Below are 12,745 nucleotides of genomic sequence, written 5' to 3' on the forward strand. Positions count from 1 at the left end.
TAAACTACATAACACACACACACACAAATACAGGTTGAAGCTGAACATTGTGTGTAACAACTGAAATAAAGTGCTATAGGACACAGAGGAAAGAGCACTTATTCATACCTAGGATTTTCTTTGAGCAGGTGGAATTTAGGACAAACCTTAGGCATGATGAGGGGTTTAATGAAATGGACAAGAAGTGCCTTCCAGCCAAAAGCCTAATGAGAGCAAACACAGGTGTCTGAAGAACCTGGCAAGTTTAACCTGGCTGGTGCTAAGGATCCTTTAAAGGTGTCACCATGGGAAAAAGCTATATAAGAGATATGGTATTGTAAGGGTGGGAGTAGATCATAGGGATCTCTGAGTCAGAAAAACAAAATCACTGGAGACTCGAAATAAGATGATCACAACTGCCCTTAATCAGCATAACTTGGGAGAAAATGGAAAGGATGAAAGGAAAGGGTAAGGAAGGTTAGTTAGGACAGCTTATATAAGAGATTTTTTTTCATTTTGTGTATATATATGTTATAGGCCATCAAGCACTTAACCAGAGAGGTCTTTTAAAGTAATCTCTCATGCTGGTGAGATTTAAAGTAAGGAGGGAGGGTTATGAGATGATAGTCTGCTATAGTATATTTATAAGTTGCAATGATCAATTAGTTATACCAGGGTAAAAACCAGAAGAGTCAAACGCAGCAGGGCTGTTTCAACATTAGCAGATTTGAAAAATGGCCGTTATTTGCCAGGGTGCAGATGGGTGGGACAAAGAAGAGACTTGGAGAGAAGAGATGATGAGTTTGGCTTTGGCCACAATGAGTTTCAATCCTTGTGTTCATGAAACGTTCATTTACAGTTCCTCCAAGCGTGTGTGTGGGGGTAACATGAGTATATAAAGTATTCAGTGGATGGAAATGCCTGACTCTGGCCTTTTCACAAAGATTCATACTCATGACAACTCTTCCATAAACCATATGAACTAGCATTTCTAGAAGACAGGCTAAGAGTTATACCACCTGTTTCGAAGCCAAACTCTTCTTAATTCTGAGTCTTTTTTTTTTGCCCTTCTCTAATTCTCCATAGTAGAGGAAATTAGAGAATTAGCACTAGCGTTCATCCACCAGAGTCAAGTGAACTGATAAACACAGTTCTATCATCTTCGACAATTAATTTAGGCCATTCTTGGTTGTGGGTGTAATCCCATCCACACATGCAAAGTCGTTCTAAAATGGATTGGCTCACTTCAGACATTACACATGGGGGATGGGAGAGAAAAACAGAGGAAGGAGAAAAAGGCCTATGAAGGAATGTGAATTGTCTGTTATTGTAAAACATACAACCAAGTGGCTATTTGCAACTCTGACATAAGCAACAGGTGGTCACAGCACTGAGGTCTGTAGTGAATGAAAGAAACTTAGGAAGGAGGAATGCTTGTTTATAGTCCGGGAACCAAGGAGGTAAGGACACAGCTTGATCTTGTATCCTAGCAAGAAGGAATCGTGAGCTAACCATGCGTCAGATCTTTGATTTGAGATATTCAAACGTTCACAGCATTTCCTGTAGCTAGTTCCCCACTTAAGTTCTTTTATGTGTATACAAAAATAGTCTGTCAAGCTGCCTGAGCTTTTCAACATGGGTGAGTCCTGAAGCGCTACAACATCTAAAAAGTCCCTCTTGTCTGTGAGATACCATATCACAGGGTTACATTAGCTAACTCTCAGAGAATTTCCAGTAAGCGTGGTGTGTAATCATTACCAATGTTAATTATTTGAAAATGATCATCTCCACGTTTTAGTCGCTGCTAATGCTAACAGATTATTCTCCCTGATAAAGAACAGAATTCATAATTCAAATTTGTAAAGAACTAGGGATATGTGTCCAAACTTTGCACTCAATTTGTATTGCTACAGGGAAAAATAGGCCCAAATGAATATATGATGGAAATAAGATGGTATTAGTGGTGAGATGGCAGGGACGTTTTGGAAACAGCAGTAATGAAATAGCTTTGAACTTCTCTGAGCCTCCAGCCAGCAGCACCAGCAATAATTTTAGAAGAAATGAAAAGAAATCGTGAATTTGAATGCTGGCTTCTCCCTTTTGGTCTGAATTTGCTGCAAGCAAAGAGGATGAAACTGGGGGTGAAAAAAATACTCCTAGAAGATTTCATATGGATTCCTGACATTTGAAGGATCCAAAGCCATAGCCCCAAGGAAGAAATTACATTTTTAAAACTATGTAATGTTATATGATAAATGTTCCAAGGTTCCCAATTATACCCTTTCCTTCTTAGCTTCCTCTGGCGTTCTTCTTACTCCCTCTACTCAGGTCATATTAAAATTTTCAGTGTCCTGAATAAACTCAAGGCCTTCCTTCTTATCCCAGCACTCCATCCACATTCTAGGATGATTCTGTAAATGTTTTCCCAAGAGACTTAAATTTTTTGAGAACATGATCTTGTCCTGTTGATCTCTTCATCTGCCACATGGTTTAACACAGTATTTGTACCAGTTAATAAGTGTCTGGTGTAAAGACATAAAATTTACTGAACTATTTAAAGCGGGGCTTCAAAGTTAAACTAGATATTTCAAAACAACCAGTCTTATATTTCACTTAACTATTCAACATCTCTGCAAATGACAAACCCTACATGAATAGAAGAATCTAAAATTCACAGCTACTTTGTTACTTGGCGAGATACTCGAATGCATGTAAAATGATCCAATCTGAAGTTTTCCAATTGTCTTTAAGTTACAGTGCTCCCGTCAGACATTCAAGGTTACCTACTTTATAGTCACCACTTTGATTTATTTCTTCAAACTTTCTTTACTTTTACTAGTTTTGACAAATGTATTTTAAGAACTATAAATTTTTTAGCTTTTCCCGCATAAGTGGACTGTAATGATATTAATTCACTTACTCTTTGCGACTGTGTGTGATGTTGTGAATTTACTATTAATGTCATGAACAGGGAAAAAAGGGACTATAGAATGAAAAATTTGGCAATCTGTGGATTGAAAACTCAATAGATCAATCCACATGTTAATATATGTTTGGGGTTGAATTTCTAAATTCCATAAAGTTATAAAAAACTTTATAGCAAATGTAGGTCATAGTAAATCAAATACCCTCATTGTCCCTATGGGGGTCTGGTTCCTGGACACCTGTAGCTACTAAAATCTGTGAATACTCAGATCCCTTACATCAAGCATGGTATTTGCATATAATCTATGCAATCCTCCCATACATTTAAAATCATCTCTAGGTTACTTATATACCAAATGCAATACTTGCACTTCATGACTGTGGATTCAATGTAGGACTTGGCATAAGACAAATTTAAATTTTGCTTTTTTGGCACTTTTTGCAAGTTCTTCCCCTAAAGAACATATTTTCAATCTGTGCTTAGTTGAATCCACAAATGTAGAACCCATTGATAACAGAGCACTGACTGTCTATAAGCTTGAGAAATGAGTACAACACTGTTTTACTTACTTAGAGGCAACTCGAAAGTATTTCTGGATAAAATAGAAGGCAACCCCAAGGGGCAATAGAGCAACCAGGAACACAGGAGTAGCAAAAGAGATCATCCCAATGGCAGACAGGCAGAGCAGTGTTGAGCGAGTTAAAGATTCCAAAGTTGGAGGGATGTGCTAGTTAGGTAGTTTGGAAGAAAAAATATGTTTTAGCTCAAATGACACACTGACTATAATGCAATGAAAGTATTTATTTTATATTAATGATGTTATATAATTAGTTACAAAAGTAGTATATAAACTTATTCATTGTAAGCAATTCTTCACTTAATTCTCATAGTTCAGTATATCCATATGTCTATTTATCTATATAAATATCACTGATCAGTATTTACCAATCTACCTAATATTTATATAAATGGTACTATACAATAAGTCTTATTTATTCATGTGCTTATTTTATTATACTGAACAAGATAGACTAACCCTTCTCACAGCAGTGTATTCAAATTTATTTCTTTTTAATTGTTGCATGATATTAAAAAGTTTATTTAGCTATTTCCCTCCTGTAAGACATTTAAATTAATTTTCTGTAATTGTTAATATCCTTTGAGTATTTTTGATTGGATTATTTATCTTTTTCTTAGTGATTTGTGGGAGCTCTTTATATGTTATGATGTTTATTTTCTTATGCGTTTTTTGAAAAATTTTCTTCTAGTTTATCTATTTTGTTTAATTTCAGATTAATATGAGGACATAAACTATTAGGTTACAATGCTTGTGTTGTTAGGTAAGGTACTTATAGTTGTGTTCTGCACCCAGGAAGTGTGCCATATATGCTTCCATTGTACCCAGTAGGTGGGAGTACACCTAGTTTATCTGCCATATTTATGTTTGTCTTTGGTATTTTTAGCTCAATAGATGTTTAAAGCTTTTTATATTCACTTCTATTGGCCTTTTTGTTTTTTGTTTCTTAGTTCCATATCTTATTTAGAAAAACTTTTCTTATCCCAAGATTATAAAACTACTCTCCTACATTGTATTTTATAACTTTATGTTTTTATTCTGTATATATTTGTTTTGTATTTGTGGTTAGCTAATTATCTCAATATTGTTTATTAAAACGTTAATCCTTTTCTTACTAAGATGTTAAGTATCTATACATGCTGGTGCTTTTGAATTTCTCCATTCTGTTCTTTTGGTCTACTATCCTCTCTGATCAACGGAGTGTTCTAATTAATTTTGTAGTAATTTTTTGATATATATAAGAAAATTCTCTCTATGTATATAGGATTTTTAGAACTTCTGGGATTGCTGAATTTCTTTCTTTATGTTATATTTATTTCTGTTTGTATAGTTTCTATTATGAATGGAATTTATTTTTCACAATATTTTTAATTGGTGTTGAGTAAGTTGCCATTTTCATATAACTTATGCAGATGTGCTGCTGAATTTTTCTAATTGGTTCTTAATTTTACTAATTATTCTGAATTCTCTAGGTAGCAATCACATCATCTAGATAATAGCTGTTTCATCTCTTCTCCTGCAATACATATTCCTTACGAAGTGTTTCAGGTACAATGAGATCTAACACGAAGGCCGTGAAACCATCAGAATTTCTCAGCATACTTTTTAATCAGCTTCATGTATACAACATTCTTTTTCTAAACCAAGGGTAATTTAGATGTTTTTAATGTCACTCTGCAAAGCCAGAACAGGCTAGGGCTAGATTTGATGGATTCTTTCCTCAATCATTCTAAGGGTTCTGCTCTTAGAGTGATCCGATTTCAGTATTTAATATCTTTAATTTCAGGACCAACTTCTAGAGAAGACCTTAGGCTAAACTGGCCATTCTTTTTATTTATTTATTTATTTAGACACAGAGTCTCACTCTGTCATCCTGGGTAGAGTGTCGTGGTATCATATCTCCAACAATCTCAAATTCTTGGGTTCAAGTGTTCCTCTTGCCTCAGCCTCCCAAGTAGTTGCCTCAGCCTCCCACGTAGCTGGTACTATAGGTGCCCACCACAACACCCAGCTATTTTTAGTAGAGACAAAGTCTCACTTTTGCTCAGGCTGGTCTTGAATTACTGAGCTTAAGCAATCCACCTGCCTTGACTTCCCAGAGTGCTAGGATTACAGACATGAGCCACAATGCCAGGGCAGGCCTTTCTTATGATACTCCCTAAAATACCACACCATCTAAAGCTTCAGGAGCCAACCTAGGAAAAGTAAAGGACATTTCAGATAGCTTGGCATCACACCCTTCACTTCTAGAAGATACTCTATGAATAGTGAACTTTTATTTTTAAATTTTAGATTAATATGAGAGTACATACATCAGGTTACATTGTTTGTGTCTGTAAAGTACAAGTTGTAATTGAATCTTTCACCCAGGAAATTTCTCATAGACCTGTACATTGTACCCAATAGGTGAGAACTTACTGAACAATACCAAACTTTAAAAACCTTATACCATTAGTGGAGATACAACATTGATCAAAATCATTCCTTTATATAATGAAAATGTTAGATCATTATTAAATATTTCTCTTTATTTCATGCTGATTCTCTAAGTATCTTCTTTTACATAAACAAATTAGTTTGTACTAACGTTTTTTCCCTTAATATTTAATTCCAGAAATCATTTGGGTGTATTACATTGATATGACTGCAAGTAGGCCTTCATTTAAATTTTAGCAGTCCTCTATTGTTAATGGGAAGCACGCTTTATCTTAAAATGCTATTTAGCTTATACTAAGAAATTTATTTTTTAACTTGGAAGTAACTTGGGTACTTACCTGATCAATGATATTAGTATCAGCTGAAAAGCGATTGAGAATTAGTCCCAGGGGTGTTGTATCAAAGAACCTAGGATATAAACAGATTGAAGAATATAGTGATGCTAAATTATCTGGAACTTGAGGACTTCTAATGGACAGACATTTTTAGAGTCATGAAAATGAGAAAGATGCTATTCATTTGCTCGAGGACTAAGGAAATTCTTTCAACTTTCACTTTAATTTTAAGATGCATGTTTTCAGGACTTTGTGGGAGTGAGAAATAACTACTTTTTTTACCTTATTGGTCCAAGAATTATTTTATTGAGAAGGTTATGGTGAAGATTTTTGGCAGCCGTGAGACCCATCCATTCTACGGTGAGAGATGTAACAAGGCAAAGGAAAATACCCGCTCCACAAAGTATGCTAAAGCCAGCCACATAGTAGGTCTACAAAGCAACCAACACAAAAAGCATGTAGAAAATTGTCAGGTGAATATTTTTCTTACTGGAAAACCAAACGTTGAGGTCAGACAAAATTGTTGACTTCATTATTTTGCATACATTTAGACAGCTGAAAGAGTACAGGTTCTCAGAGAGGCAGGGCAGTGTTCCCACCCTAATCCCACAGGTCAAGCCCTACTTGTTCCCTTCACTCTCTTTCAATCAGGCAGATAAAGGTAATAGAGTTTGTTTTCAAGTTTGAGGCCTTCTCTTGCTGTTTCATTGCAGAGCTCATTCCTCCCATCCCGAATCACAGATTGACCAAATTATACCAAATTATACACTGATAGAGATAAAATCATATTCCATCAGAACTATGAAAAAAAAATCCTGTGTGGATGTGCATAACATATATGTATATCTAAAACACATGCACATAACTCCCTTGAATACAAACGCAAACATTTTCTTTAAGTGTTTTTTATGATAAGCTTTTAAAAATGAAAGTAAAGATGGTAGATTTCATTTTGAACATTAAGACAATTTATTCTAGTGTAGGTCCCCTTGTAATTATCAACTTATTAAATCATCACAGAAGTCCTGTGACATTTGGGCTATTAGTATTTAACTACAATAGATCAAATGGTATTACTGTTAATCTCCATATTTCTGTGAAGATTCAAAAACAGAATGGAACCCACTGTACCTTATCAACTATTCCAGTATTGTTTATGCTGTACTTGGACGTCCAGGTGGCCAGCCAATAGTCTATGCCTACAATGACTGAATGCTTCAGAAGCTTAGAGAAAATCATGAGGAGGAGCAAGATGAATCCTCCAGAAGTCAGGTACCGCCAACAGGTTTTCCATGGCATTTTAGTCCTGAGCCTCATTACAGTGGACATGTTATCATCCTCATCTTCCTCTTCTTCTTCCTCTACATTTAAAAAATAAAAACAAAAAACAAAAAACTTGTTTGGGCTTTGGATGGGTACCAGTATATAGAATTTTCATTTCCCACCAAAAAAAGTATTTATGTATTAGTCTTGAAAATTTTAAATGCTTTTAGCAAGACAAGCCTCATTTGTTTTTGAAAATAGCTAAAAGTAAATGAACGATAAATAAACATAGAACTGTATCTGGATGAGATTATTTGCTGATTGCACATCAAATTGACTGGAAGTATAGACTGGAAACTGATTAAGTTATTGAAGGAATTGAATCGCCAATAAAACCACACGCCTGGCCTGCAAACATCTGTAAGTTTTTTCTAAATGTCTGAATACATATAAAATTGCATCAGGAAGAAATAGACTCTAAAATTTGTGCACAGCACAGGAGAGCATCTGCTCCCGTTTGGGAGGGACATGCTCTCCAGGGCCTGTTTTAGATGCAGTGATGTGGGGGAGTGGGCAAGGAGGAGCCTTCCCGAGCGCAAGGTCAGGGGCCACAGAGCTTTACAAGCAGGGATTCCTCTCAGATGTTTAAACTATTTGGAAACTCTGAGATGGGCTACCCTAAGTAGGGTACTCCACTGCTGGGGCAGGAATGTTTGCAAAATCTGACTGTTTGTATGGTCCAGGGACTGTTGTGTTTCCTATGCTTTCCTTTCCCCAAGGCTGTTGTTATTAAAGTTATCTTGTATGTACCTCACTGCTATGTACTTATCAGGCTGTGGTTAGGAAGGACAGACAACATCTCTTTAGTCTGTAGGTTCTCAGATCACAGAGATCAAAACATGGATATGATGAGCATCGCTGAAGGTCTTGATATTTGAGCTAGATGTGGTAAACAATGACTAGGTCTCAGGTCATCTCCCGTGTGGAAGGGACATGTTTTCTGTGTGAGAGGATAGGAATAGAAATTTGCGTAACCAAAGGGAGAGACACTGGCAGATTGGTAGCTGTCTCCCCAATATCCATTCCTGTTTCTGCATTGATTAAAATTTCAAGTTGCCCATGGTTGTCCAGCTAAAGATAGTATTTCTTCACTGTCCCTGTACCTAATCTGTCCAAGTAATGACCTACCCAATAGTAAGTGGAGAGAATACTTAGGACTCCAACTCCCCAAAGGGAAAAGGAAGCATCCTCTATTGTTTCCTTCCTATCCTGGTGGCTTAAACACACATTCTGATAGGACCTGGAGGAGGAGCCTAGCTTGCAATATGTACCCTAACTGGCTCTTCACATACATTACTTCATTTATTCTGTAAGGAAAGTACTATTATTTTATTTTATAGCAGAGAAAATGGATTGACACAACCAGCCAGGGGCAGACTCAGCATCCCAGTGGTACACTTGCACAGGACTACAGGAGAGAGTAATCAGAAACAAGTCCAATTTTAGAGTACATTAGAAATATTTGGTTAGGATTCTAGAAGCTGATATGTATAGCACCTAAAATTCTTTAAGGATATTTCTAATCACAGAAATTGAAATGCAAAATGTGTTTTTCATTTATTCATTTATAGACAAAGCATTTGTTGAAACACTGAATAGTTAGCAGCTCTTGGTACGATTTGGCTTGAACTTATAATTTTCTGGTTTCTAATTGTTTTGTAGGATTGTGATCTTAAAAAATACTACATAGGAAAAATGAAGTATCACACATTTGTTCCATGGACTTAAGAGGTGGTTCTTGGCAACCAATGTCAAGGCAATGTATTTATTTCATCTCATTCTTCAAACTTTCAGTCAATCTTTTGTCCTCCAGTGTACCCTATTACATCCAGAAAATCAAAATATAACAAATAGCTTTATAATTGTTTTATCTTTCATTGACACATTCTCATGAAAACCTCAAACCTCAAGAGGACTTACAGAATGAATCAATTATACAATAGATATTTCAAAACACAATCTGCTCCTTATTTCCCATTTACTGTTTATTTTTGAAGGATTGAAATTTCCTTAACTTATACTAGACCTTTCCAATTTTTCTGAGCAAAGATCTAAATCTATTTATTTACGACCCACTACCTTCTCCTTTTAGATTACTCACAGCACAAATAGAGTGGGATTCACTGTGTGGAGCCCCTGAAGACACCAACTGATTGTCAAGGACAATAAACACTTGTCCTTGACTCTTACTCTTTTCATTTTCAATACTATACATTTGATTTATCTTTCCCCACCCCTTTCAAAATTGCTTGTTCTACCTCTTGGAGACCCTCATATGTTAATTGCTAAGGTAAAACATTTGTATCTTGTTACATTTGAATATTTCATATAAAAAGAAAGCTCTACCTTCGTCTTCATCCTCCATTTGGGCTTTGGCCTCTCTTGAATACATGGCCCTTCGGAGAGTTTTCCTCTCTAAAGTTGTCTGGTCGGCTTCCATATCCTACAATAGACATCATGCAATCATTTAAGGAGCTAAGAGCCATAGAAGGTTTTGACTTAACCCCTGAATGACCTGCATGTATAAATGGCTGGTGACCTTTACCCTTCTCAAGGGGTCTCTGTTCACTCGGAGACCCACAACCCTTGTGTCTGTGGGGGCAATGACTTAGATGTGTAGGAATTGCCATGTGCTCAGAGGTATAGGGAAGTATGAGGCCAGCAACAGTGAGATGGAGCTGAACTCGGGGCCAGAGAGATAGACCCTTGAACCCTAACACATGGTTCCACCTGCTTCTTGTTTTATTTTTACATCACTTTCAGGCACTTCCTGTAATTTTTCAAACTCAGGATGCATTCACGTTAATAAATGTTAAAAACACACACAGTTCTAGGTTGGTTAAACTGCAATCCATCATCCCCTTTTATGAATTATTAAATCACAATGAATCTCTTTAGCATCTCGCTAAGAGAACCGCACAAAAGAAAGGGATTTCCATAGGATCTGAAAGAAGACAGGTAATTTTGAAATAAATAGGCAATGAGGGCACTTAGCTGCCTTACAGTTACAAAACAAACTCTAGGAGGAAGAAAGATGTGGAAAGAGAAGGGAAAGGTACGAAAACAAATGTTGCAAACTTTTAGGGGTCACTGAAGACTTGTCTTGGGCTCAAGAAAGGGAGAAGCATTTTGTTTTCTCCATGCTCTGGCGTCCAACACTCCAGCTGAGGACTAGAATATCAGTTTAATTACATTTGGGGTTAAATCAGGTTCTGCAGTTCGGGAAAACTAACCCTCATCCCATTTCAGGGTGGGGAGCAACACATTCTGAGCTCCAAACAACTGAGCCACACACCTTCGGAACCTGCAACACACTGGGAGCTTCTTGAAGGTGCCAATACAAAGAGAAAAACCCACACAGTTTGACAGTGACACCAATAAATGAATAGACCTTTGGTGATGGGTTCCTAGGTAGGGACCTGGGTTTTTTCCTTCCTTTTTTGGCTTCTTACAGCATCTATGATGTAGGGAATGAGCTATTCTAAATAGCTCTACTACCTCCAGATTCCTGGTTAAAAAGAGAAAAAACAAAAATATCTCCTAAATGCCAGTTTTACAGAGGCAAGTTGACATAAGCCTTTAATTTTGCCTCAACAGATAAAAACAATGAGGCTAAATAAAAAATTAAAAAGCATCTCTATCCTCTGTGTGTCCTATCATGGAACAAAATAGATTTGACTTTGGTTCAATTTCCTATGCTGTGTCAGCAAAAAAATAGCACCTCAGAGACTTAAGAACAAAACAAAATAAAAATGACAACAACATAAATATCTTTACAGTAATTTTTCTTTTTAAAAAACATTTGGGTTAACATAAGGGTATATATGATTTGGTTACATTTTGCATGTTTGTAAGACAAAGGCCAAAGTAAAAGTAATTTTTTGTAAGCATAAATATCATATTAAGCTCACTATGCATCAAAATGTTAAATTGTGTTGATATTTGGATTCAGTCAACAGAAATTTAGTTTCATTTATCCAGTAAATGTTCATTGGCCTGGAGAGAAGACAGGTGAGGGGAGCGGGGAGTGTCAAACGATACTACTTTATTTCACTTATACCATTACAAAGATAATGGCTGATGCCATCCAAACTAGAATTTTTACTAATATTAGAATCAGCTAAAACTTATCTCCTTCTCTGTAGTTTTCACTATTATCACTTTATCACATTCTTTCCTGGCATCTGCGTCTCAACCCTGAACTGACCTCCTTTGGGAAGCCCTGCGCAGAGTGGCTGTGTATCCTCTGGTTTTACTTTCTTCCTCCACTGCTCATCTGCTCTGGCTCTCAGCCAGACTTTCTCCACCTCGGGGCACTCCTGACATTTGAGCTGGGCAACCTGTTGCCCTGGAGTCTGGCCTGCACACGGCAGAATGGGCAGCCTCCTCGTCTTCTAGCCAGTAGATGCTAACAGCATCCTCCTGCCCCATTTACCAAAAATGTCTCCAGATGTTGCCAATTTTTTTCCCCTAGGGGGAAAATTTGGCCCTGGCTGATAGGTAAACACCCTGTCCTGTCATAGGACGGACTAAACAGAGAGCTGTTTGTGCCAGCACCTCTCCAAAGTCCTCCAGGGCTCTTGTTCTCTGCAGTGTGATTCTCTCTGGCTCCAAATGAACTCAGGTGCCCGGTCTTTGCAACGTGGCAGTAATTTCCTCTATCCCCAGATGGGGAATCTGGGCAGGTGCGCAATACATTCCAGCTTCTACTGGCCACCATTCCACCTCCCAACTAGATTTCCCCATCCAGAACCTAACGCACTCCGTATCTCCCTGAGTTGATATATAACCCTCTAATGTGTCTTTAATTATAGAGCTATGCTATCTCAAGTGATCACTTCATTTCTAAATACAACTTCATGGACTTTCTTCCTGGCTTGCTCAACCGTATTGCTATAATATCGAGCCAACAGCTCTTATTTTTTTCCAGATCTCCTTTCCAAAGTAAACCATAAATTGTCCCACTCCTTAAACTTACATCATACTCTGTTGTCCCTGGCATTTAGATCACTGAAAAAAATGTCATTTGGAGCCATCCCCAGTACGTTTATAATGAAGCTTCCCACAGCACAGCTCCTAGTAGGCACTTGTCAACGATACCTTGTCTCGTTTGTGATTTGTCCTATTCTACTCCTAGGTTTTTATATGTCTTTCCACCTTATGTGGTTT

General features: G+C 37.1%; 1 protein-coding gene across 1 annotated transcript in view; it reads right to left on the minus strand.

Annotated features, from left to right (window-relative positions):
- Positions 1-12,745, minus strand: part of ABCC9 (ATP binding cassette subfamily C member 9) — a 126,471-nt gene that overhangs the window by 38,303 nt on the left and 75,423 nt on the right. The window contains exons 24-28 of the mRNA XM_023514704.1: positions 9,923-10,019; positions 7,385-7,614; positions 6,536-6,684; positions 6,257-6,326; positions 3,475-3,632 (exon numbers count right to left, since the gene is read on the minus strand). Of these exons, the coding sequence (XP_023370472.1) occupies positions 3,475-3,632; positions 6,257-6,326; positions 6,536-6,684; positions 7,385-7,614; positions 9,923-10,019 (704 nt within the window). The remainder of the gene's footprint in view (positions 1-3,474; positions 3,633-6,256; positions 6,327-6,535; positions 6,685-7,384; positions 7,615-9,922; positions 10,020-12,745) is intronic.

Source organism: Otolemur garnettii, unplaced genomic scaffold (assembly GCF_000181295.1).
Source record: "Otolemur garnettii isolate 467f Iridium unplaced genomic scaffold, OtoGar3 scaffold00057, whole genome shotgun sequence".
Classification (NCBI taxonomy): Eukaryota; Metazoa; Chordata; class Mammalia; order Primates; family Galagidae; genus Otolemur; species Otolemur garnettii.